General features: G+C 40.5%; 2 protein-coding genes across 3 annotated transcripts; both read left to right on the top strand.

Annotated features, from left to right (window-relative positions):
- Window positions 1–217: 217 nt before the first annotated feature.
- rtel1 (regulator of telomere elongation helicase 1) lies at window positions 218–19,642 on the top strand. 2 transcript variants are annotated; one of them, XM_080030512.1, is made up of 33 exons: window positions 218–428; window positions 779–980; window positions 2,857–2,950; window positions 3,191–3,272; window positions 3,623–3,683; window positions 5,019–5,094; window positions 5,285–5,369; window positions 5,619–5,684; window positions 6,176–6,332; window positions 6,461–6,499; window positions 7,535–7,607; window positions 7,989–8,086; window positions 8,388–8,443; window positions 8,544–8,615; window positions 8,713–8,800; window positions 8,972–9,104; window positions 9,310–9,423; window positions 9,712–9,752; window positions 12,445–12,530; window positions 12,645–12,722; window positions 12,825–12,902; window positions 13,339–13,485; window positions 13,598–13,713; window positions 15,460–15,583; window positions 15,987–16,164; window positions 16,264–16,424; window positions 16,651–16,746; window positions 16,846–17,050; window positions 17,528–17,665; window positions 17,954–18,067; window positions 18,166–18,354; window positions 18,445–18,567; window positions 19,305–19,642. In XM_080030512.1, exons 1-33 carry the CDS (start codon window positions 324–326, stop codon window positions 19,373–19,375), a joined length of 3,546 nt encoding a protein of 1,181 aa, XP_079886638.1. In that variant the 5' UTR covers window positions 218–323; the 3' UTR covers window positions 19,376–19,642. The 2 variants fall into 2 exon arrangements, with proteins under 2 accessions (XP_079886638.1, XP_079886637.1); XM_080030511.1 differs by having other exon boundaries at window positions 17,948–18,067.
- A 647-nt stretch (window positions 19,643–20,289) lies between these two features.
- icmt (isoprenylcysteine carboxyl methyltransferase) lies at window positions 20,290–27,506 on the top strand. The gene is made up of 5 exons (XM_080031549.1): window positions 20,290–20,514; window positions 21,318–21,406; window positions 21,683–21,852; window positions 22,307–22,524; window positions 24,578–27,506. Exons 1-5 carry the CDS (start codon window positions 20,296–20,298, stop codon window positions 24,755–24,757), a joined length of 876 nt encoding a protein of 291 aa, XP_079887675.1. The 5' UTR covers window positions 20,290–20,295; the 3' UTR covers window positions 24,758–27,506.
- Window positions 27,507–27,861: the final 355 nt, after the last annotated feature.

Genomic DNA, 27,861 nt, shown 5'->3' with positions numbered 1-27,861 from the left:
GCTAGTGTCAATACTTTGATGTGCTTATATTCTGTGTGTACCTGAACGCAGCAGAGCTATGTCGTAACAGAGCGCATGCGCATCAGGCTGAAAGCGGAAAGCTGGCGCCAAGCACTCAGAAGTTTAGTGAGTGGAGTAGTCTGTTCTGTGGGACAGCAACTGCTTTCCACTGCAGCTTATGTATTCTTATTCAGCTGGTTATTTAAGGACAGTTCACCCGTGTTTAGGGTGCATTTGAACTGGCAGCTTTGAGGAAGTTGCCTAAAGTGCATCTTTTGTTGTGCTACGTTAGTGAATGCTGCTGCTGAGTTAAGCTAGGATACATGATGCATTCACTTACTCTGAATGGAGTGAAAATCAATTTTCCCTTTCCTCCATATGACTGTCAGAAGGACTATATGAGCAAAGTGGTTGAATGTCTTCAAAAGGTAAGTAGTGACATGCAAGGTTTTCAATGGACACAATACTACCATGGGTCATACGTGTTTAGAATGTTGTTCAGAGCTGAACAGTAGTGTGGGAAATACTCATTGTTGTCAGTGGGGGAAAAGTCAACTGTCATTCATGTTGCAAAAGTAAAGGTTCTACTCCCATGCTTAACTGTCACACCAAAAAGAAAACTCACTACAATAGCTGCATGCAAAGTTTGAGATTTGATATCACCACTCTGTACTCTGTCTGGAGTTACCATCTGCAGGAGCTGTCTCCAAAGGTTTAACGTGTGTGTGTGTGTGTGTGTGTGTGCGTGTGCGTGTGCGTGTGTGTGTGTGTGTGTCAGAAGGAGAATGGGGTTCTGGAGAGCCCCACAGGTACTGGTAAAACCCTGTGTCTGCTGTGTGCCACCCTGGCATGGAGGGACAACTTCAAAGACACCATCTCTGCCCGTAAGATAGCAGAGAAGCTGGGCGGAGAGGAGATGTTCACAAACACACCCCTGGCATCCTGGGGGACGGCTGCTACAGACGGTGAAACGCCAACAAGTATGTTTATCATGCCATATCACTAGTCCAATCAGCTCAGGCCTCTTCTTCAGGAACACACGTAAACACCACAGTTGGCTTTGGAAGTGTTGAGCTCATACGACATCAGTATGGCCACACAGTTTTTTTTAAAGCATTGTTTTCTGAGCAGAGCACCTTACACTATGATGCAATTATGCTATTAGCACAACAATAACTGTAGCCTCTCTCAGACATGCATCTTGTAACATAACCGTTCTGCCAGTTTAACACATGTTTTAGAAATAAATAATCCAAATCAGTTTAACCACAACAAATGGAAATAATTAAGTATCTGATGAGACGAAAGTTTGCACAACTCCACATAACTGTGTCTGCTGAACTTGAGACATTGTCTACCGTCTGTGAAAAGTATTCCTCGCTCTTCAGGTCCATATTTAGTTAATTTACTGTAGGCCTACATAAAATAGTCACTTTAATGTAATAAATGGATAAAGCTCATTTCATGACCATCACATGTTACCCCATAGAACATGCACTGAATGGAGAATGAGCACATCACAGTATGAACAGTTGTTGAATTAAAACATTATCAATATTTGACTTTTTTTCCCAACACAAGACATTTGTGACACATTATAAACCAATATCAAACATATTAATCTATCCAATAAAAAGTGAAGTGCATTAAAAATATTATTAGGAAAATGTCATAACTAAATGCAGAATGTTAAAGAGTCAAATTACATTATTATGAAAATGAATTACGAAATGATTTCAGACATTTTTGGTTCATTTATATATATATATATATTTTTCAAATAAATGTATAAAGTTTATTACATGATTTTTTTTCAGTTTTCACCTCTATTCAATATTGCAGACCTTGGGTTCTATATTTTGACTTTTTTTTATTAGAATACAAAATTGATTTAATCAGTTTCTACACTCAACAAAAATATAAATGCAACACTTTTGTTTTTGCTCCCATTTTTCATGAGATGGACTTAAAGATCTAAAATTCATTCCAGATACACAATTGTACCATTTCTCTCAAACATTGTTCACAAATCTGTCTAAATGTGTGATAGTGAGCACTTCTGCTTTGCTGAGATAATCCATCCCACCTCACAGGTGTGCCACATCAAGATGCTGATCTGACATCATGATTAGTGCACAGGTGTGCCTTAGACTGTCCATAATAAAAGGCCACTCTGAAATGTGGATTTTTTTGCTTTATTGGGGGTCTGGGGACTCAGAACCAGTCAGTATCTGGTGTGACCACCATTTGCCTCATGCAGTGCAACACATCTTCTTCGCATAGAGTTTATCAGATTGTCAATTGTGGCCAGTGGAATGTTGGTCCACTCCTCTTCAATGGCTGTGCAAAGTTGCTGGAGACGGCTTATGGTGGAGAAATGAACATTCAATGCACGAGCAACAGATCTGGTTGACATTCCTGCTGTCAGCATGCCAATTGCAGGCTCCCTCAATGCTTGTGGCATCTGTGGCATTTTGCTGTGAGACAAAACTGCACATTTCAGGGTGACCTTTTATTGTGGACAGTCTAAGGCACACCTGTGCACTAATCATGATGTCAGATCAGCATCTTGATGTGGCACACCTGTGAGGTGGAATGGATTATCTCAGCAAAGCAGAAGTGCTCACTATCACACATTTAGACAGATTTGTGAACAATGTTTGAGAGAAATGGTACAATTGTGTATCTGGAATGAATTTTAGATCTTTAAGTCCATCTCATGAAAAATGGGAGCAAAAACAAAAGTGTTGCGTTTATATTTTTGTTGAGTGTAAATCTGAGTTTAGATTTTTAAAATCAATGTGATCTATGCTCCATGTCACTCTATAACACCTGATGTCATTTTTTGTCTCCCAGCCTACTACACAGATGTTCCCAAGATCATCTATGCATCCAGGACACACTCTCAGCTCGCACAGGTCATCAATGAGTTAAAGAGCACTGCATACAGGTTAACTATGTCATATATATACTTAATTGAATATTTGGAATGTATGAATAGGAGTCATTTAGACAATGAATATCAGGAGAGCAACTTACTGCTGTTATTTGGATGATCTAGTAAACCTTAACCACATAAAAAATGCGCTAAAAAAATCCCTGTGAGCTGAGTTTCTGAACATTTCAGGTAAACCCATATATCAATGTAACCCTTGTCTGTCTGTCTGTCTGTCTGTCTCTGTTGAATCAGGCCAAAGGTGTGTGTGCTGGGATCAAGAGAGCAGCTGTGTATCAACCCGGAAGTGATGCGTCAGGAGAGCAACCACGCCAAGGTAACGTGTGCAGTTTGCTTTGCTCATTCTGTAAGACTATATGTAAATTCATCATGCATTGTGTTTATTGATGCTGAAAAACCTCACTCAAGTAGTGTTGAGATTGAAAGCACCAACAATGAACAGTCTTGGAAAATAAAATGGGGAATTTGTGGGCACTGTTGCACTCTCAGGAGGAGGCATCTCAAATAGAAGCTGCTGGCTTTGTGTGGACTTGCTGATGAAGCAAGTGTTGCTGCTTTTTTTCTTTTTAAAGAAGCGGCAGGTCAGGCACAAAAAGTATTGGTTCTGGCACCGGAGATGAAAAGGTTGCATTGAACCAATCCTTATTTCCCTCAATTGTTTTTCAGGTCCACATGTGCAGAGGAAAGGTTTCCAACAGATCATGTGTCTTCTACAATAATGTTGAAGGTAATAGTTTAACACTTGGAGGAACTACATACTGGTGATTGGCCGATATGGATTTTCAATGGCTGACGCTTATACAGATTTTTGCATTTGATTTAATAATTAGGGGAAGGTGGGGTGATTTGTGCAACTTTTTACTCAAAGTGATTTTAAAGTGAGGCCTTGACAGTTATGTCTCCAACTCAAATATGTACATATATTTCAGGATGTTGTGCATCCCTGGCAATAAAAACTTTGGATCTGGAATAAACTGTTTAAGAAATATAGCTTTCGGAAAAAAAGTTGTCTTGTCGCACAAATCACCCGACAAAGTCACCATCATCATCTTTCTGGCCATCTGAACTCTCATCAGTGGTGTCGTTAAGTGGAATTGAGATGTCACTCTCTTCTGAGCTACTGTAGACAATCACTTTCTTTTGGTGACCAGCGTATACAGCCATGCCACTGGCACAACTCTCAGAAATGTACTTTGCACTAGTTGCTCCGTGCTTGTGGAACCAACTGCCACCTGACAAATGTGATTCCCCCTACATTTCTGCCTTTAAATCAAGGCTCAAAACCCATATGTACACCCTGGTGTTTCCTCCCCATTAACCTCTGCACTACTTACTTACCTCTGCACTACTATCTGTGTTTATGTGGATGTATGGGCTTTACGTCTTTTATTTTGGTTATTGTTATTTTACCTTCATTGTTTACCTACTGAATGCACTATGTACAGCACTTTGGACAGTGCAAACTGTCATAAATGTGCTTTTATAAATACATTTTACTTACTTACTTACTTATAACTCACCCAGGCCCTTGCGCACAAATCACCCCATCCCCAGAATTTTGGATAATAGGCATGATGCAGCAATTTAGGGTTGACATTGTGCTAATTATATAGACTCAAAGTGTAGCATACCAAAGCACTAAAACATGTGTCAAATGTTTTCAAACGTGTCTATAATTGTTCAGACACAATAATCAAAAAACCTTGATCATGGAAATTTTACTTTGAAAGGCAAAACACAGTTTTTTGAGCTTAAATGTGCTTATATCTTATTCCTTGTGTCTCCCTTCTTTACAGGATGAGTCAAATGGATGGCTCTTCTTAAATATGTGGTCACATTTCCAATTTCTTCCACGGTTTTCTAGAAACAATGGGTTTTGCAACTTCCAAAATGCACAAATCACCCCACCTTCCCCTATAACGAATAAGAACCAAAATTTAAGTTTAAAGAACATTTAAATAATTTAAATAAATCTAGACACAGAAACAGAGTGTTTAGAACACCTGGCCATAGCACAACATCTATTTGTATCTGTCTTAATGTTCATCTGTCCTCACTTTAGAGAAGAGCACTGACAAGGACTTGGTGAATACCATCCTGGACGTGGAAGATTTGGTGAAATTCGGCAGCAAACAGAGGTGAGACTTATGTTTTTATGTTCACTAACTTTTCATTGAACTAGAAAATCACTGCCCTGTGAAACAGCTGGTTGTTGGTGTTTCTTGAATAGTTGTGTGAGGAGTGCGGAGCTGGCTGAAACTCTGTTCTATTTATTGATTAAAATTGTCTTTTAAATTGTCAATCATTTTGTTGAAAAATTTTCTGCAGGGTCTGTCCTTACTACCTCTCCCGTTCCTTGAAACAACAAGCGGATGTCATTTTTATGCCATACAACTACCTGCTGGATCCAAAGGTGAGCAGATTTACATGATTAGGGAGGCATATACATAGAACTTTATTTATAATCCAGTGTAGGAATTTACCCGTTTGTTGACTCTAGTAGTGACTGGTAGTAAACTTCACTTTAAGTGCCTCAAACTAGAATTCTTTAAGCATTGACAAAACTATCCCATGTTTAATTTTGACTGTTGTGTGATGAATTCGCTTCAGAGTACATATGTAAACAAATGCTTGTATCCTGCTCTCTCCCTTTGTTCCACAGAGCCGCAGGGCGCACAACATTGAGCTAAAAGGAGCTGTAGTCATCTTTGATGAAGCTCACAATGTGGTGAGACTCTCTCAATGTACTGACTGTATTGATTGTTGAGCAGTCTGCTGAAACCGACTGTTTATAGCACTTAGAGGTTGAAAGCCTGCCGTCAGAGCTTCCTCCTGGCTACTCTAGCCAACACTTCTCTATCTTTACATTGTGATATTGGAGATCAAATGTGATCAATCTTACCAATGGAGATAACGACACACTTCCAGGCAGTTTTGTTTCAGTTTTGAAAAAAGTTACTAAATATGTCTGTGAGTGTCCAATGCTTCCATCATTAGACAATGGAGTTTCAGACACTTTTAGAAAGAATAACAAGCACTTGATTGGAACACATTGGCACCTTAAGATGCTGCACATTTGTTTAATCCACACCAACGGAATTTGACGTACACACCATAACAATCTGATGATGTAATGTTGTTTATAGGAATGTGGTGTATAGTTCTTATGGAGGGCAGAATATCCCAACCAGGTGATGTTTGTGTGTGTGTGGTCTGCAGGAGAAGACGTGTGAAGAATCCACATCATTTGACCTGAGTCCCTATGATGTAGCTTCAGCCATCACTGCTGTGGACAGGCTGCTGTCGGAGCAGGCTAAAGAGGCCGGCCGTGGAGACTCGGTCTCTGAAGACTTCAATGTAGAATCACTCAACTCAGGTTCGAACACTTATTTTTGTTGTCCACCGTTGAGATTGCACACATGGGGAATTTGAAACGTATTCAAATGTTTAAAGAATTCTACATATGTGCTTGAATTTCAGTTGGTTTTTATTTTTTTGTTTCAGGTTTAAAAATGGAAATAACCACCATTGCTAAAATCAAACGTGAGTATTCATAAGTTAAAGGCACTACGAGTAAGATGGCACGTTGGCGTCCCCTTTGGACAAAAGCGGTAGTATTTTTACGACGCCCGCTGTCGCAAATGCTCGTGCCAGGCGCGTGAGCGTGGACTGAGAAGGGCGCAATATAGTGCATGTTCGTGTGTTGAAAGTGTGAGGACTCTTTTCGGCTCCGTGAGAGTGGTTTTGACACTGCATCAACTAATGCCAGTCAGTACACACACCTGCTTGCAATGAGTTGATTCAGCAGCGTCACCTAACTACTCTCTCTCTCACGGAGCTGTGTCCTCACAGAAAGCGAATGAATGAGAGACGGCAGTTAGTAGACTATGGATCACGATGAGGTAATGTGTTTGTGTTGTTGATGTAAATAATGACTATTTCAGATAATGGTTATCTGATGATGGTGAAGCAAAGCAAACTTTGTGTTAGTACCAACCGCTCATTCATTTAGCAGTCTAGTTTCGCTCTCGTGAAATTGTATACACGTTGCTTGGCAACGTCCTCCCGCCCGCCTATCACTCACTCTCCCTTTTCGCTTTTCTTCATTGCATTCTCTTTTTTTTCTTTGATGGTTCAGCCCCGTTATCAGTCATTTATGACGACAAATAACTGTCTCAAACAAGGCTCCCGCTCCCCTTCCCTCACCTGGAGGGATAGGCTTCTCAAATCGCGTTGCAGCGCCACACTGAAATCTGCAACCAATACGGATATGTGACCATAGAGCCTGCACGAGCGAACCGAAAATCGGACTGGGTGTGCGACCAGACCAAAAGCAGTAATAAAAACTATATAAAAACGTCTTTCTTTGCACTGATGGTCTCGTTTGCTGTTAAAGGTAATTTATGATTATCAGAGGAAACATGAGGTTGTTTAAAAGATATTTAAATGTTACTCGTATCCGCTTTAATGTAAAGATTAAATAAGCCTTTATTTGAGTGTTTATCTCATGAAGTAGATTTGCCCTTTTGTGAATGCTCTGTGGGGAATTTAGAAATGTTTTTTTGTCTGCTCTGTCAGAGATACTGCTGGATCTGGAAGCTGCCATCGATTCCTACGATGTCCCAGACAAAGGCATCACAAAACCTGGAATGTACGTGAAGTATACAGCAGTGTCTTTCAGTGAACCAATCCCTCTGTCTCACTATTTTAATCTCCTGCATGGACTGATATATGATTTTTCACAGCTAACTGGCCGATATCACCTGAAATCAGTCTCACAATTAATTCTCACACATACCTCTGTAACAAATACTGTAACAGTATATTATTAAAGAGATGCCCTGCCCTCACGGTATAACATTACTCATATAAGTTATTTGTGAAGAAATACACAGTCTGTGATAGTGATGCAAAATGAGACATACATTGAAGTAACAAATGATTCATTACAGTAAGATACTTTCCATGGACTAGAAGCAGAAAGATGGCTAGATATGTGGATTTTGAAATGAAGTGTTTTCTTTCTGCTTAGCTTCATCTATGAGCTGTTGGAGAGAGCCCACCTGACCTACAGCAGCAAGACAGCTGTCTACGAGGCTCTGGAGCAGATCAGTGGATACCTAGCAGGACGTCAGTATGGCTTCATTTCTTCCTGTGTTTTTGTTTATAAGAAAACTTGTCAGCAGATTTAGGATCAGTCGCATTTTAAACTGTCTACCACATTGTGTTGTTTGTAGCCTGTTACCCTTCTTAACCACACATAGAAGTAGAAACGTTTTGTAAAGCAAGAGCTGTGCTATTCTTTGCTCCGGACCCCTGCTCATTTTATGCAAGACTCTCCATTATACAGACCCTGTTAAAATACAAAGGCAAAGTTTTAGTAATTTATACGATTAAACAAAATAGCTGTGTGATGTGTGTTTGTCATCAGAGCAAGGAATATTCCTGAACATCACTGGACTGCAGAAGCTGTCTGATATCATCCAGGTTGGTTTGCATGCTGCAGTGAATACCGATTGTCTCATCTCACTCTTCGGGGAGAAAGAAAGCAAATAAACGTGCTTTTCCTTTCTTTTTTTTCTTGTAGCTGGTGTTCTTAGGTGAACCAACAGAAAAGGACAAACAGCTGATGATGCAGGCCAACACGGCTCATTTTAAGGTGTGTGTGTGTTTGTAAAACTTTAGCAGCCATATTAAAATAATTGTCACTTGTTATGTATAGAGTGACATCTGTCATATCTGTCTGTGTTGCTCAGGTTCATATCCATCAAGACAAAAGCTATCACAATAAAAAGCAGAGCACTGATGTGTGGGCTGCAGCGTCAGCATCATCAAAGAAACAAGGTAACGATTCACAACCTGTGGCATGATACTGAATGTCAGGATTTATTCTAGTGCTTGTTCTAGTCAGTTGAAAATGAACCCCAGCAAGGTGTTCCATAATAACTCGCTCTTAAGCAAGTTGTCATGGTTAATCCTGGTTGACTGGGTCTTGTGTTTCTCTGCTCCTTGTAGGCAACATCCTGAGTTACTGGTGCTTCTCCCCTGGCTACAGCATGCAGGATCTGGTGAATCAAGGTGTCCGCTGCATCATTCTGACCAGTGGCACCCTCTCCCCACTGTCCTCATTCACCTCTGAGATGAGGATGTAAGTCACCCCATCGGCCCCTCCAATTTCAATTTGCCTACAGAGCTGCACAATTCATTTACGTCTACTATTTCATGCACGTGTGAGTGAGTCAGTTCTATTCATTCTATCCAAACCCAAGATGTGATTTCATTTTGTAATATGTAACGCTGACCACAGGTAAGCCTCGGTCTTAAGCCCAGTGTCTCTGTGGGTTTTTTTTCAGAAGTTTCCCAGTGAGTCTGGAGAACAGCCACGTGATCGAGCGGGACCAGATCTTTGTTAGCGTCATCGACCGAGGCCCTGATGGAGTGCATTTAAGTTCAGCGTTTGATAGAAGGTTGGAATTGAATCTACAACATGTTTCATTTACAAACGAGTCCCATTCCGTTTCCCACCTGTTCCCTGGTATTAATCATGTCGGAAACAACTTTTAACATTTTTAATATTCACCTACTTGTAAGCCTACCATATCTTATGTGTTAGGTTTGATTGTCAAGTTCTTACATGTGACAGAACTCCCTGCCGTAACAAAATTACTTTTAATAAAATGTTTGAACTCCACAAATGGTTTACCTTCTTGTTGTGACCATGTCAATAAAAAGTATACTCTTTCCTTCTGCAACAGGTTTGTCCCTGAAAATATGACGTCCTTAGGCAACACAGTCGGTAAGAACAAACAATCTAGAAATGTGTTTTTTGAGCACCATCATTGTTTTGTAAGTGGGTCAAAGACGAATAAGGATTTCAAATTAGAAAAAAAATGAAATTGTAAATAAATGCAAATTCAAGCACTTTCTATATTAATCAGAGTGTTCTGTATTCATATCAACAAAAGGAACTGCATTTCTGAATGCAATTACAATTTTTTTTGTTGAATCCTATGATTTATCCCATGAAAAATGTCCTTCCTGGGTAACGGAAAAGGAATTTAAGATTAATTCAATATTTACCAATTTTAGCATATACAAGTTTATGAATATCCATAGTTAGAGCTAACCAATCTTTTACTGCTCAGAAAACTACATTTCTATCACTATTAATATGATTTATTTGGGTATTTATACTGAAATGGGCTCATAACTTGCTCTCGATCACACAATATTCCATTCCAAAAAGAGCAAAAATTGGGAAAATGTCTGAAAATTATTTACAGTAAAGTTTAAATGGTTGTTGTTGTATCCTCAACTCAGGAAAACATAGTTGTGTAAAATAACTCAAAAATCTGGGTTAAATGACCTGTTTGTCATTGTTACTCGGAATGACATGCTGTTATCCAGGAATGACATACTACTATGGATGTAGGCTAGTTTTTCTCTAAAGGCTCCCTTGGAAACATATTTTTTCAACATTCATACAAGGCCATCCTAGCCTAAGTCTAGGCTAGGCTAGGCTAGGTCTAGGCCTAGGTCTAGGCTAGGATGGCCTAGAGGTAAGGTGGCCGACCAGTAACCATGAGGAAGCTGGTTCGATCCCCGGCACCGGACAGGGGGGTGTTAGTTGTAAAACTAGCAGAGGCTGGTATTGCGTCTACGGTGCCCACCATCTCTACCATTGTGTCCTTGAGCAAGCCACTTAACCCCAAAAACTGCTCCAGGGGCGCCGTACTATGTATGGCTGACCCTGCGCTCTGACCCCCTCCGAAGTGTGGGAACTTGAGAGGGGATATGTGAAAGACAAATTTCAATGTGCCTCGTGTACAACTGACAATAAAGATAACTTAACTTAATTAAAAAGGAAACACTGACTGAAAAGATTTTAATTTTTCCAATCTTTAATTTCATGAAACAACAATGTAACTTTCAAGTCCTGTAACAGTATTTAACACAGAATCAGACAGGTTAAAACTTTTTGGGACTAAAATACAAATTGCAATCTTTTCCAATAAATTGAAAGGGATACATCACTAACAACAGTTATATTCTATGTATGAATAAGGCGTCCTTCAAAATTGCTCATTAAGAATCGTCCCTTACCATTTTTTTTGACACATTGCCTAACTAAAACATCAAGTCATTTTACAAATAAGTGCAAACCTATGGATGAAACTTTCAATTTCTAATTTTTACTGATCTGCCTTCCAGTAGCACTTCACTACTAAATAACAATAACTTCCCTTCTTCTGCTCAAGAAACATAGCCCTATTTTGGGGGTCTGCATTCCTCCTGGCACTAAAAAGTCTCTATTTGACAGCGGCATCTGGAAGGACAGAAGTGAAAACAGGCATGAAACATGAACAGTTTGGAAAACCAGGCAGACAGCCATGCATGCTACAAAAATTCATAAGAGATTAAAAAAAACACATACTATGTTATTAATATAATATAACAATATCAACTCAATGCTTAAAAAGTGACAAATACCATTAAAACAGCTTTCTTCACTAAAATGTCCAGTCTGGATAACAGAGGACATGCCCTGGGTAACAGAAAATCTTTGTTATCCAGGAAGGACATTCTGTTACCCAGGGAGGACAAAACGATACATTTCACGCAAAAACGCATTCAAAAAAAGGCCTACTTGGCTAAGACATATCTTAGCCTTTAACACATCAATGCCACATTAAACATGAAATAGGCAGTTCTTAAATAGAAAAACAGAATATATGTTTGATTAGCGTTATCCAGAAAGACACATGATTTTTGGTCGAACCTGACCAGTAACCAAAAAGGCATAATATCAACATTTTTAAGAGAGAATTACTGACCTTTTCAGATGTTTGGGGGTTCTCCAGAATCTTCCTTCTCATCCAATATCCTGTTACATGACTATTCAAATGCATTCTGGGTAATGTATGCATTTGAAGTCTGTTACCCGGGCAGGACATAAGGGAAATCCAAAAATCTGGACAAAAGTATTTCTTGCATGAAATTTTTAATAAGCTTTGTATTGGTATTATATTTGTAGGGATCATTGCAAACATCAACACAATTATGCCCAAGTAAATAATTAATGCTTTTATAAATGTTTTAAAACATTTGTGTTGCTTTTCTTCACTTGGATTTTAACCCGGACGTTACCCAGGAAGGACAATTTGGCACTTTGGAGCTCAAAAGCTCTTTGAAATTTTAATTTCTCACAATAAATAATTGTATAAGTGATTGAAGAGGGAAGAGTTGAGTAACATAATATAGTGATTTAAAATGTAGATTTATTTTTTACTTTATGAATATGCCTTGGACATCAGAATTGACATGCCACGTCTTTGACCCAAGTAACAAATTGCTACTCATTGTTTCACCCCCAAATTTCCCATTTGAATAGGAATCTTTTTCCCGGCAATTGAAAAATGTGCCTGTCTGTAGTAAGATATTCTTCATCATTTAACATAAACGTGTTCTTTTCTGTGTTCTCTCCACAGCCAACCTGAGCCGCGTTGTCCCTCACGGTCTCTTAGTTTTTTTCCCCTCATTCTCTTTAATGGAAAAAAACCTAGAGTTCTGGAGAGTAAGTGGACACTCAGCATGATCCCCCTTGAGGAAAAAGTTTTGTTAGATTATAGTGTGTTGCTTTTGATATGAAATCAGGTACATTGTGTGTGTGTGTGTGTTCTCCCACCAGGCTAACGGACACGCAGACCGCATTGAGAACGTGAAGCCCATGTTTGTGGAACCTAAAGGAAAGGGAACCTTCAATGAAGTGAGTGACATGCATGACTGTGAAACTTTCATCTACACAAGTTCCAGGTTTCTGCCGGTTCCTCACTGTGATGACAACAGTTGATCTTCTCTCTGTTTTCAGGTTATTGACGGATATTACAATAAAGTCAATGATTCGGCTTCTAAAGGGGGAACCTTCTTTGCGGTGTGTCGAGGGAAGGTGAGGTGTCTTACTCCACGGAGTAGACCTTAAAATAGACAATATTACCATAAAATGATTTCTGTATAAGATATCTAAAGGAGTTATCATGTCTCGGCTGCAGCAGCTTTCCTCTTGTTCATTTAGAAGCAGAACAGGGACATGGTCATTTTCAGGTTATTTAACTTCCTTAAATAAATCCTAAATCTAATATTTCCCCTGCCATGTAATTCATAACAATATGTACAGTATAACAAGTCTTAAATGAAGTATGATTCTTGTGGAGGTGTATTGACACGGAGTTGTAATTTCTTTCCTATTGAATGTAAATCAGCTATTTTTCTAGGGCTAGACTTTCTATTTTTCCAAACTGATTTAAATTCAGCTTTTTATTCAGTTGATTAACTGTGAGCATGGATTCAATAAACTCATTTCTGTAAGTGTTCTCCTGTGTCAGGCTAGCGAGGGTCTGGACTTTGCAGACACCTATGGTCGGGGCGTCATCATCACCGGCCTGCCTTTCCCTCCAAGGATGGACCCACGAGTCATCCTCAAGATGCAGTTCTTAGATGAGATGAGCCGGAAGAAAGTTCCTGGGATAACGGTGAGGGGGGGAAACTGTTCCCTGGGCCTCACTTACAGGGCGCCATGTTGTTTCAGTGGCTCCATCGTATACTGGTTGTTCTCACTGTGTTTCTGTGTTTGTGTGTGTACAGTACCTGTCTGGGCAGCAGTGGTACAAACAGCAGGCTTACAGAGCCGTGAACCAGGCCATCGGTCGAGTCATTCGCCACAAGGAGGACTATGGAGCCATCTTCCTGTGTGATCAGAGGTCAGACGCAGAGCTGTCCGTCATTTTATTACTTCTTAATTAAACGCATCAAGCCTCATGAAAGATCAATTCATGTTTACTTACTCGTTCTGTGGCTCGTACAAGTGATTTAAAGCTCCCATATTATACACTTTTCGGTTCTATTATACACCATATTATATGGTCTTAGTGGTCCCTAATACGTTTTTCTTCAATTGTTTGCTGAAAAAAACTTTCAGATAATTTATTGTACTATGCTGATGTTCAGCTAATCTCACAATGGCCTATTTTTTAAAAAGAGCTGCAGCTCCCCTCGTAAATATACAATCTTTGAGCTCCCCCCGCCCCCTATCCGGAAGCGAAGCCAGATACGCCTCGCCCTCTGTCTGTTTGTAAACAATGATGACGTATAGCCTGTTAGCACAGTTAGGTTTAGCCTACCCATGAGAAGAACCAAGTCTAGTGCTAGTAATGCACTTTGAACAGTTTGACATGACCTATCCTTGTCTACATGAAAGACTATGTTCATACAGATGCACTGACAGCCACACGCTAATGGAAACGGCATGTTCACAATAAAAATGCAGCAAAAGATGGTGGCTACTGCGAAGCTAGTTCGGGAGCTAGCTGCTAACAATACCACTAAAATCAGTGAAAAAATTATCTTCAAAGTCAGACTTCTTCAGTATACCTTCCAATCCTTTGTCCTGTTAAAAACGAGGCATTTCCAGACTGGTGTGGGGAATAGAAATATGTTTTTATGAGCAAAAGCTGAATGCTTGTCCCAAAGCTAATAGCTATACACCAGTCAGGCAAAAATACCAATAAAAACATTTATTTCAGTTTCACTGTTTGAAAAAAAGCACAAGTAGCTTCCTATCCGTTGTGTTATTAAAAACGAGGCTGCTGTGGTTAAGATAAATTAGTGGATTATGCAACATTGATCATGTTTTGCCGTACTACAGGCATCTTGTCGCTTAGCAACAAGCAAACAACATGGGGGTGAAGGAATATTTTTCGAGAGGATCTCGGGGCCTTGGACCAATAAGAAATAGGGGGGTGGACTGCATAGTGGAAGCTTCTGGCTTTCCAGTTTTTGACGTCAGAAACGGGGAGAATTCTGACTGGAGTATATTGGGTGGAGAGGTGGAGGGTTTCAGAAAAGGGGAGAGTGAGAAAAGGAGAGAGCTTTCTTTTTTTTTGATACTTTGGCAGTCTGTAGGCACACCGTAGACCCATAATTATGTTCAAAAACATCGGAAAAGTGCATTTGCACAATATGGGAGCTTTAAAAGAAGCAGAGCTGATGAATCGAAAAGTGATGTGTAGATATTTTATAATCATTATATTGTTATTTTATCTTAAAGAATATGCCAGACCTTCACTAGTTCCTGTTCTTGCATTGCAATGATTGGCTGTTTTCCATAACAGTAAATATCAGACAAAACAAGGAATTTGATGATGTCTCTGAGAAATTGTGGTTTATAACCAAATATGGAAATATTCCTCTTTGTTGAAAATGTGTGTTGATGCTCCATGTGCACTTGGCAACATACAGCTTTATTAAGTTCATAGATATTAACTTCCTCCTATTCCACAGAAGGGCTGCTTATTGATGATTATATTACTGTTGTTCCTCATTACTATGGCTGGATGATATGACAATATATATACAGTTTATAGACTGCAACCTTTAGTTTTTGGGGGGTAGCCCTGACTGCCTCTTAAACTGCACACTACTACAATAACATGTGACTTTTCCCACAGGTTTAAAAGCGCGGATGCCCGGGCTCAGCTTCCATCGTGGGTCAGGCCGTACGTCCGTCATTATGACGGTTTCGGGAATATAGTCCGGGACGTCTCTCAGTTCTTCAGGGTTGCACAGAAAATGGTGAGTTCAAACACTCAAGTCTTTTCACATGCAAGTCGAGATACAAGTCTGTCAGGTCTCAGAATGTGCCTAAGAAGGAGCTCCAGTGACATTTTTTTTTTGTTAGAAGATTTACTTAAACAAATGTGCCTATACATTGTTTTATATATTTAGGGACTAGTTATTTTAACAGTACATCAGAGACGGAAATACAGTCACTGTCAACTTTATTTGATGCACATTCACATACAGTGAGTTTGTTCACATTCAGATATAGATAAATACAGTGCATGTGAATGTGTCTCATCTGCACCTTAGGCACGCACTAAAGCCTCAGAAAATCTGACATGATTGTGAGTTGGCACTGCTTTATGTAATCTGTTTCCCAGTCTGACTGTTTGTGGTTGTGTTTGATTGTGCCCAGAGGCCTTTTGTACCTAAGAATGCCCCGGGAGAGAGCCGTAGGAACGAGTGTTTACCAGTAACACTGCCCTCTGGATCCACTTCCTGCTCCACTTCCTACTCATCCTCCCAAAGCTCCCCGGCCCAGAAGGCCAAGGCGCTGGACGCCCACCTTCCCAGCCTGAAGAGGAGGAGACTCAGTGAGTGCTGGCACGCCCATTTAAAACCTGAGCCATTTTACAGAGGGTTAAGTTTGTCCTTCATTGGTTCATTCCCTGTTGTCTGGTCTGTGTGATCAGATGAAGCCATTGGAGGAGGCAGAGGGATGGCCAAGATCTGCATAGAGTATGAGAGCGAGGTGCAGGAGAGTCAGAGGAGGCCAGCCAACCTGCTGGATGCTCTGGAGCGAGGGGACCACTGCAACGGAGAGGGCGACAATGCTTTGGTGGGAGAGGAAAGGGTAGGAGAGGCTTCGTAGAGAAAACAGATAATAGCCAACCATTTTAAAGTGTGATTCACACTGTTTATAATGGCCCATGAGTGACATGGGTCAGTACAGCTGTTATTGGCGTGTGTTATGCCATGAAACCACAATGGTAAGGTCAAATTATTTGTAATTTTTATCTCCAAAAGGACTATACGTGTTTGTTTGTTTGTTTGTTTTAGATATGCATTTTATTTTGAAGGCAAACCGTCTGTCCACGCTGTCTCTTCGACATGACAAGAGGATGGAAGATGAGCTGCGGGGTGGCAAGCGTAAAATCAAATTGGTCCAAGAACAGGTACGTGTTGTGACAAAAAATGTTGGCAATTCTTTTGATTATTTTATGAAAAATAAAATCAATTGTCTAAATGTGTATTTTTCTCCGTCCTTGTTGAAGAAAACATCAGAGGAACCGTCTCAGGAGAGTAAAGCCAGCAGGGCTAAGAACTTCCTGGCAGAGATGAAGAAGTCCCTGAGCCAGGTGAACTTTGAACGCATCGTTCAGGCTCTGCAGGTCTACAAGAAGACTGATAACCTGGACGTCCTGCTGACTGAGACCACTGTGCTCACTGAATATGCAAACACTCACAGCCTGCTAAGGGGTAAGTCAGGGAACAGACAGTGTTATACGCAACATTCACATATACACTAGAATTTAGAAGCGGCTAGTTTGTGCAAGAGCATTACATTGTGCTAAATAACAGGCTGCTGACACTCATACCATCAGCATGACTTAAGTTCGTCCACCATTTTGTTCTAGATTCAAACTTTACAGCTGTTTGATTAATTGTCATGACATGTTTTTTGTTAGGGTTTCCAATCTGCCAAACAGTTATTCTGCATCAACTCTTTGTACAATAACACAACTTGAAAAACTGACTTAAATTTGATTTGAATCTGTTGCTTAATCATCAACATTTAGGGTCTGTATGTATGTTTAAATGTTTCAAGTTTAATGAACTTTTGAACATACATGTGTGTGTGTGTGTGTGTGTGTGTGTGTGTGTGAGTGTGTGTTTTTGTCTCTCTCACGTTATCCCTGTCGCTAGTCATTCTCTAATGCAGCCACTGTGTCTCAGGTCTGTACCAGTTTGTTCGTCCACATCACAAAAAGAGGTTTGATGAGAAGTGCCTGGAGCTGACCGGGCAGGGCTGTGGATACAAACCCGATCACTCACTGGATAAGGACGTGAAGAAAGCACTGATGGTGCAGAGCGGTATGAGATACACTAACCCCCAACAATGCACTGTCTGCTTTATGTGTTCAGGTTGACCTCATTACATGGCTTATTTGTTGTCAAACCAACATACCAAAAACCTAAAGATATTACATTCATAATGATCATATTTAGATAAAATCACAGGGTTTAAGGCGTTAACCATTGTCCTGTAGTTGCAACTTGTGGCCGACGTTGAGCAAAAGTTACATAAGCAAACCTGTAAAACACAAAGTAGGCACTGAAGACCTAATCTGCAACTGTTGTGTTGTTTTCCGAAAGCTACAGACAGACTGGCTGCTGTGAGTCAAAGCCTCTCCACCACCAGTCAGCTCAGTACACAGCAGCTCAACAAAGGAGGAGCCCACCTGAGCCATCAAGGGTTGAGAGAAGCTCCCACTGGTAGGACATTAAGTTCTTGAAAACAAAGTGTATTAAAAGCGTAATCATTGGTTGTCAAGCATTAATAAACGGCTTTGCTCACTTCTTGTGTCCATCAGGTTCTGCTCCAAAGGCTGAAGTCCATGCTGCCTTTCTGAATGACGTGAAGAAAGCCCTCGGAGCAGAAAAGTCCCCTCAGCTCTTCCAGGCCATTCACAGCTACAAGAAGACAGACAGCTATGAAAACCTGGTGACCACGGTGGTGAGCTTATTAACAGAGAGAGACGAGGACTTCAACCTTCTAGTCAGTAAGTTACTTCAAAACATTTTTTACATTACATTTCATGTTAGTCATTTTTTCGCTGTTGACTCCATATTTCACCTTTCTTTTTCTTGAGGATTCGGCATGTTTATTCGCCCTCACCATAAGACGCAGTACAAAGAGATGCTGGATGCTTTGATAGGTCAAACGGCCCCTGATGCTAGTGTTCCTGTTGTGAGTCAAGACCAGCAAAGATGCGGTAAAAGACGAGCCAATTTATTATGATATATAAAAGAAACATGTTTTGGTATTTCTTATATCTTGCCTTGTACTTTTTGTCTCTTCAGCGGTGGCTTAAATCACAAGGACTCTTATATCTGTAACAGACCATAAAGCAGTGTAGCCAGTAGGTGTCAGTGGTTGGTAATCGTTTGTGTTTGCACTGCACCAGCAAAGTGAGAAGTTAGAAGGAATATATTTTCCAAGTTTTAGATGAAAGGATCAGTCAACACTTTCTGGCAGAAGTTCCCAGTTACTTCCTGCTTCCCATGCTAAGCTAGGCTAAGCTAATGACACTCCTAAGATGACACAATTATGAACCCACGTAGAACAAACCAGAGCAAATGTTCTAAAGACTGATATAACGTGTAATCCAGTGTAACAGTGTGGCTTGCTGATGTTTTTTTTAAGTAGTTATGTTGTTATTTTCCTTTTATGGCAGAGAAGAAGATTGAATCAAGATTGTTTGTATGGAGTTTGCTTACAAAAAAATAAATATTGCCAAACTAACTGTTTATTTTAAAGACATGTGAGGCTGCTGTATCAGCCTGCATTCAACTCTCTCTGTGTCTTTTACATTATCACTGGGAGAAGAAAATCAATGACCTTGAGTTTTACCTCAGAGAAACAGCAAAATGGTCTATCATATGAAAATTAAATAGTACAAGACTTCTGACGTCTATGAGATCTAACAACTCTTTTTGTATCTTTTTTCAGCTTCATCGTCGCCTCCTTTGAAGGCACAAAGCAAGATTTCCTCTTTTTTCTCAAGCAGCCAAAGGAAATAGAGTTGGAGTTACAGGATCGTTGCGTATGTAGTCCAAAAATGCTGTGGAAAACTGCGAGAGAAAAAACCTTAAACTAACCAGGCTCTGTTTGAGGACAGTAATTTGGCTGAGTAGTTAAACAATGAACACCAACTGGATTTGCTGTGGTTGGGATTGACCCCGTCTACTGTGTTGGACTTGGCAGCATTTAAAAGCACTGAAGTGACTTTAAGGGCTTTGAAATGTACCTATAAATAAAGCACAGAGCCTGTTCTGTGTTGAATTAATGAGATGAAAATGTAAAATAAATTAAATATTTTTTAAATTTCTCTAGAGCTAATTAAATTCAAGAATGTGTACACGTGACCCATGTTTCTTCTGTAACATAAGTGCTGTACTGGCTTCATACTGTATCCTGCTCTCAACCTGACGAACTGCTGTACATCTCACTATCAAACCAGCCAACACCATATTTTCATCAGCTCTGCAATGCTATCAACGAAGAAAAACCCAGCTAAATAAATTAAGTTTTTATTAATGGTATTTAATGTATTCAGGTGATATCACCTAAGTCCCCAGGCTGTATTGACCAAATGGGAGGTCCCGGGGGCAGTTGCCTGTTGGGCTCTGTAGATACATCCTCCCTTGACCACGCAAGCTACATACAATGCTAGAAATAATAACTTGATATTCTGTTATAGAATAGTGGTCTATCAACACAAATTGTGGCAACAGGATAGTTCATTGAGTTTATCCTAACATACTGTTTATTAGTCTCGAATGTTTGAAATATATATATATATAATCAAATATCCCTTGGTGTATGTGGCCTTTTCCTAAATAGTCCATACATACACTTTTGATGCTGGCAAAATATGAAATTGGCGTCACGTGGTTTGAATCAAGTATCGCGATAGTTCCGTCAGCACTGTACTTCCATCATGGCAGGCAGTAAGTTGGTGCTAGAAGGAAGAGTAAGTATAATAGCATTTCTTTTAGGGCTCAGCGTGCTTGTAATCCCGCTGATCAGAACCTGGTTTGGATATCTTGACTGGGTCTTTGATTATCTGACCGAAACTCCCGGGAAAATAGCGATTTGTTTCCACATTGCAGTTGTCAACGGCCTCTTGCTAATCATATACAGGGGACCTCTGTACAAGGTAAGCTTTGACGTTACACTGCTAACTTGCTTTTTTATTATTCTGAGTAAAGCTCGCATATAACTGAGATAAATGAGAATTTAATCTAAAATAAGCTACTGTCGCGAGTCTGACATGACTCACTTCGCCACTTCAACTTTAATGTCGCAGAGACAGTAACTAAATCACCTAGCTAGCTAACATTAGCTGTCTATTTCTGTTAGTTAATCTTATTAGCTGATGAGGGAAGAGACAGCTGGCCTTCATGTGCTGAAGACAGAAGCCTAAGCCACGTAAAGCCGCAGTCACATACTCCCTTACTTTGGATGTGTAAGTTAATTTGAACAGCCATGACAGATTCCTAATGTGTAGGTGCGGTGTAAGAATGCCACACTTAACTCCATTCAGAAACCTGGTTATTCACTGTTTCCCTGATTTGTTTTACATATATTCAGCTAATAACATTATTGGAGCCATTTGACGAATTACCAGTCTCTCAGTACAAATTCGGTTTGATTCACTAAATTAAACTCTTGCTAAATTATTGGCTGAAATGTAGCTAAACTTTGTAAAGTTGTTTTAGTCGTTTTAACTTTAAATTGTTGCTTCAATATGGTTGAAAAAGCAGCCGAATGTAAGAGTGAACTCTACTGTTTAAAATAACGTATCTATAATGCTAGGTTTGTGGTTTTAGCAACTGGTAATGCATAGCAAAGTAAAATGTCAGATTTGTTAGCAGGAGTTTGGTTGGCGTTGCTCTTGTTGTTATCTACATTGAGTAGGTAAGGCTGGCTGTTTAACCCGACTGCCATGACTCGTTCTAGGTTGCTGTGAGAGCCTGCTTTCTGGGAGCTACTTTTGGCTGTGGCTTAATGATAAGCTTTTCTGACACCACATGGACACATTTTGGCTGGTATGTAGGAATGTTCAGATTGTATTTACTATCATAATATTGTATATGTACGGTTAACGGTAACGTGGCTGCTGTGTGAAATTTGTATTTCATTTCTATTTTTTGTAAATTTAACTTTACCCTTGTGTTTATAAACAATGTACTACCCACTCCATAATATTCCCAAGATTTTTTTTAATTTGGTTTTATTGAGAGATACAGTGGATGCCATATTTTGACAGCACGGTTTATCCATGGTCTTGCAGCTGAACATGTACTAACAGAGCCTCTCTGCAGGTACATGTGCTCCCTGTCGGTGTTCCATTACTCTGAGTACCTGGTGACGGCCTACATCAACCCTCGCAGCCTGTCTCTGGACTCGTTCCTGCTCAACCACAGCATAGAGTACACCCTGGCCGCCATTTCATCATGGATCGAGTTCACCGTGGAGAAGCTGATGGTACCAGGTTGGTTTCTCTTAGTCGTGTGCATTTTTATTGATGGAACACAAAGGTTTGCCCGTCAATATTCCAGTATACCTCTGGATACATTTTGTACATACATAGTATGGATGAATTAAAGGTGGAGTCAGCTATTTTGGAGAACGCTTGTCGTCAAATAACTTTGTCTATATCAGTGAATATCCCCTCACGATTCACTGCCTGACCGTACTGTGTGTGAGCTGGGAAAACTGTTGTTATTACACAGCTTAGGCTCTGTAAACCGGTATGTAAACAAAGGAGCCTACCGTAGCTAGCAACATGCCCTTTTACACAGCCCAGCTGTGTATTAACACTGGATTTAATTATTCCCTGTGCTTCTAAAGAAATGTATAACTTGATTTGACGTCTTAACATTAGGACACATAGTGAGACCTTTCATGTATTCTTACGGCGACCTTCCTCTCTCTGCCTCTCTCAGAGCTAAAGATGCTGAACTGGTTGAGCGTTGTGGGTCTGATCATGGTGCTGTGCGGCGACGGTCTGCGCAAGGCGGCCATGTTGACGGCCGGCTCCAACTTCAACCACATCGTCCAGAATGAGAAGGCCCAGAGCCACGTGCTGGTCACTACCGGGGTCTACTCCTACTTCAGACACCCCTCCTATGTGGGCTGGTTCTACTGGAGCACAGGCACACAGGTGAGCTCAGCCACGTTCAGTATGGCTGGAGAATATTTAATATGTCATACTACTGTATGTCTCATACATTGTCTCCCAAATCCTGAAACTCAGATTTATAACTTGTTGGAATTTCTCTCTTTGATCATAATGATATACAGTATCTCACAAAAGTGAGTACACCCCTAACATTTCTTCAAATATTTCATTATATCTTTCCATGCGACAACACTGAATAAATGACACTTTGATACAATGTCAAGTAGTCAGTGTACAGCTTGTATAACAGTGTAAATGTACTGTCCCCTCAAAATAACTCGACACACAGCCATTAATGTCTAAACTGCTGGCAACAAAAGTGAGTACACCCCCAAGAAAAAATGTCCAAATTGGGCCCAAAGTGTCAATATTTTGTTTTGCCACCATTATTTTCTAGCACTGCCTTAACCCTCTTGGGCATGTAGTTCACTAGAGCTTCACAGGTTGCAACTGGAACCCTTTTCTACCCATTCATGACGACATCAAGGAGCTAGTGGATATTAGAGACCTTGCGCTCCTCCATCTCTCGTTTGAGGATGCCCCAAAGATGCTCAATAGGGTTTAAGACTGGAGACATGCTTGGCCAGTCCATAACCTTTACCCTCAGCTTCTTTAGCAAGCCAGTGGTCGTTCGGAGGGGTGTTTGGGGTCGTTATCATGTTGCAGTACTGCCCTGCGGCCCAGTTTATGAAGGGAGGGGATCATGCTCTGCTTCAGTATGTCACAGTACATGTTAGAATTCAATGAACTGTAGATCCCCAGTGCTGACAGCACTCATGCAGCCCCAGACCATGACACTCCAACCACCATGCTTGACTCTAGGCAAGACACACTTGTCTTTGTACTCCTCACCTGGTTGCCGCTCCACACTCTTAACACCATCTGAACCAAATAAATGTATTTTGGTCTCATCAGACCACAGGACATGGTTGCAGTAATCCATGTCCGTAGTCTGTTTGTCTTCAGCAAACTTTTTGTGGGGTTTCTTGTGCATCATCTTTAGAATAGGCTTCCTTCTGGGACAACAGCCATGCAGACCAGTATGATGCAGAGTGCGGCGTATGGTCTGAGCACTGACAGGTTGACCCCCCCACCCCTTCAAGCCCTTCAGCAATGCTGGCAGCACTCATACGTCTATTTTCCAAAGCCAACCTCTGTGTACGACGCTGACCATGTGCACTCAACCTTCGTAAACTGGGCCGCAGAGTGGTATTGCAACATGATAACGACCCCAAACACACCTCCAAGATGACCAGTGGCTTGCTAAAAAAGCTGAGGGTAAAGGTTATGGCCTGGCCAAGCATGTCTCCAGACTTAAACCCTATTGAGCATCTTTGGGCCATCCTAAAACGGGAGATGGAGGAGCGCAAGGACTCTAATATCCACCAGCTCCTTGATGTCGTCATGAATGGGTAGAAGAGGGTTCCAGTTGCAACCTGTGAAGCTCTAGTGAACTACATGCCCAAGAGGGTTAAGGTAGTGCTGGAAAATAACGGTGGCAAAACAAAATATTTACACTTTGGGCCCAATTTGTAAATTTTTTCTAAGGGGTGTACTCACTTTTGTTGCCAGCAGTTTAGACATTAATGGCTGTGTGTCGAGTTATTTTGAGGGGACAGTAAATTTACACTGTTATACAAGCTGTACACTGACTACTTTACATTGTATCAAAGTGTCATTTATTCAGTGTTGTCCCATGGAAAGATATAATGAAATATTTGAAGAAATGTGAGGGGTGTACTCACTTTTGTGAGATACTGTAAGTGAACAAGCTAGGCATAATTTGTGCTAACCACAAACTACAGTGCATGGGCTACATCCAAGTTTAACACAACCTTGTGAGGAAACAATAAAGAGTGGCTGCCACATAAACACTTGATTTTGACATTTTGCAGAAATCTAAAAATTATAGAAATCATAGTGCCCTGCCCCCTTATACTTGAAACATTATAGCCCTGGCTATCAGTAATGATATGCTGCACATTTGCTCCACATGCCCTGTATTATTTTGTGATGAGTCTTCTGTCTGTTGCAGATCATGCTGTGTAACCCGGTGTGTATATTGGGCTACACGATAGCTAGCTGGCGTTTCTTCCGGGAACGGATCGAGGAGGAGGAGCTCTTCCTCATCCATTTCTTTGCAGAGGACTATGTCAAGTACAAGAAAAGGGTTTCCACTGGCCTGCCCTTCATCTCAGGCGTCCGCGTCAACTAGTCCCAGGCTGCCAGATGCTGGACGTAACAGACTTAAAGCACTCAAAACAGGTCTGACCTGGGGGACGTGTGCCGTCTGCCTATGGCGGCTGCCCTCCAGAGGGAAGCCGTGCAGCTGGCTGAGAGCCTGTAGCTCACACACACACACACACACACAGACAGTGACAGCTGGGACAGCGGCACGCAGCTGGGCTGCTGATTTTCTACCGACTTCCGAAACCCAGTTAAAGACCAGGCAACCTCCACTGTACTCCATTTATTCCAACAGTACTTATTCCATGTGTTTGAGTTGTGTTTCTGTTTGCATGCTGTGACCATGCTTAGTGTGTTCACTGATGACCTATAGTGTTGAAGAACTATGCTGCACAATCAGCAGAGATTCAATGGCAAATGTTTGGAGATTGTTTCATAGTAATTCCACCAGGTTAAAAGTTTTTAATTTTTTATATGATATGATGTTCCCACCACTATCCACAGAAAAGTCATTTTTGCATAAGCCCAAAATGTAGCCACATTTGATCCTAATGAATGCTAAAAGGAATATTGCACTGACCAGCCCATGTTAAAATAAGAGGCAGTCACCCCCTGCAGTAGAGCTCTTCTATAGTACCCAAGACCCATGTCTGAATGAGGCGAGTAGGGTAAAAATAAATTAGGTCTGGTAGGGTCCTGATGATCACTGCAGGTCTCGGATCTGTGTCTATCAAGTGTGAAGTGTGCAACATGTTTAAATATCCCCTGGAACTTCTCAAAGCACTGCTGAATAGTTTATACACATCAGAGCTAAATAAATACATACACACACATTTTTTATATTTTAGCTGGGTATTCCTTTAATTATTATTAGCCTTATCCAGGTGGAAAGATCTCCCTAGCAGAAAACATTCTAAAACTGCGCACTCAAACCAACAATATAACAGTTCCGCTAGAGTCTGTAGCTCCTAAACACAGGCTCAACCAGCGCATCCAAGTGTATCCAGTGGTAAAGGGAACAATCGGTGACATTACATTATGTTTTATTTAAGAATTACCCTCAGAAAAGCTTTATTTAACTAGAATAGAACTAATCAAATGTTTAAAGAAAGTCTACATCATATCAGGTTTAAATGTATTTAGTTAGGAAGCTCCATCGTTTACAGGTGACATTTTCGTGGCCGCTCTTCTACCCTGATAGCCACTTCTTAATTGTGCACTTAATTATGTCAGTCACAAATCACAGCCAGTTTGAATGAAACTTTGTCAGGGTTTTTATTTTAATTCAGAAAGAGAGCCACGTAAAGTCATCCATTATGTTTATCTGTTATTTAGCTGAGACTCGTTTCTGAAGAAAAAGAAAATCACCTCCTGGGTATTAAGGAAGTGTTGTAGCCTCTTTTTATTTTTTGCTGTTGTTTAACATGTACACCATAAGTTGTTCTGTATGCTGATAAAGTCATCATTAAGTATCCTGCCATTTGTCATCCGCATCAGTTTACCATTGTGTTTCCCCGTGGATCTGTCAAGCTCACTTTGTGTTAGGAACCAACCAAATGACTGAGATGTACGTTGGTCCAGGGGTTAAGTGATGCCGGCTCTCTCTCTCGCTCTCTCTCTCTCTCTCTGATCTGTTTGAGTGGCTTCACGGTGCTGCTGTCCACTCCCCAAACAACTGATCTTACTGTGAGAGATGGAGAGAGAGAGATTGGCAGATGGTCAGTAAAGAATTAGGCAAAATATAAAAATGTAAGGTACCCTGTTGACTTTTTGAGCAGTGGTGGCACTGTACTGCCACATTTGGATGAGTATGACTCTGTGTGTTGTTGTGGTAACAGTGGAAGTCTCACAGGGTAACGTTTAAGAAAATAAATCTTCTTATTCAGAAAGTTAAGAAATACACCATGTATTTCGGCGATTGTCCCATTGGTCAACTCATGTATAAACAAATGAAAAACGTGAAAACATTATTTTCTGCCGTAGAATCCAGGTGTATTTTCAGGGTCTATTTCATGCTAACTTAAATGATTCCCACAATGAGAACATTGGGATTATGTTTGAGCTTTGCTGTGATAGTTACAGAGTCATTAGATGCTACAAATCCTCAATATGGACGTTCAAATTTGCTTATTTAAGCGCACACAATGACTGATCAAAGCAAACAATAGTTGACATTTTAACAAACATGTAATGGACCCTGGCCATGTAATTGCATTTTCCCACGTTTGTTACCAGTGGGGAACTGTTTATTTCTTGTCATTTCTCCACTGTCCTCTATGGAGGAATATAGTTAGCTTTGTACCTGCTAACTTGTCATTTTTCAAATCTGTATGCTACAGTTTTAGCATGGTTACTACTATACATTGTCTATGCTAAAATATAGAGCCTGCTAATTACTTGTCCCAATACTTCTGGATTAATTTTGACCAATGGCACAATCTACTAAACACTGGGCTTCTGTAATGCAGATAAAGAGTGCGTGTGTGTGTTCTGGGTTGAAGAGTGTTTTACGGTCTGAGTGACACACCTGTAGCATTATGTGTGGCGTGCACTGTCTGGAGTTAGATAACTTAACAGCTGTATGCAAGGTGTCAAAACAATGAGTGGACTTTTGCAGCATGGCACACCTGGGTTGAGTTTTGAATATGTTGCACTTTTACTGTGTAGAATACAATTTATAGGCCTGTATTCAACAGCTACTGCTGATTACTGTGCATTTATTCACAAAGCAGATTTTCTCGACACCACTTGAGTGAAATAAAATCAAGGCAATTATTATGAAATGCTCTCCCTCTATTATTATGCTGATATTATTTGAAACAGTTTGCCATTGTCTTCATGTAGGACATTACATGAACAAAGTGGAGATATTGGGTTGGGTTTGGGGAGGAGCAGATTATATGTTACGGTTGTACTGATTACAAATTTAATGTATTTGTTGCATTTGACTATATACCCAGGGGGCAAAGTGATTTTATGGACATGGAGCGTTGTAAAAGGTTGTTCACCAAAAATGACATCTAGGACCTTCCACGATCACAACCTGGGTGGACAACCTTGTCAACAAGCTGCTGGAAAGCTACAGCGGGCCGACATAGCAAATCAGAACCACTGTTTAAGTGAATGGGGGTG

Source organism: Ammodytes marinus, assembly GCF_949987685.1.
Source record: "Ammodytes marinus genome assembly, chromosome: 7".
NCBI classification, from domain to species: Eukaryota; Metazoa; Chordata; class Actinopteri; order Uranoscopiformes; family Ammodytidae; genus Ammodytes; species Ammodytes marinus.
The sequence above is the reverse complement of the archived record's forward strand: the minus strand, read 5'-3'. Positions and strand labels throughout refer to the sequence as shown.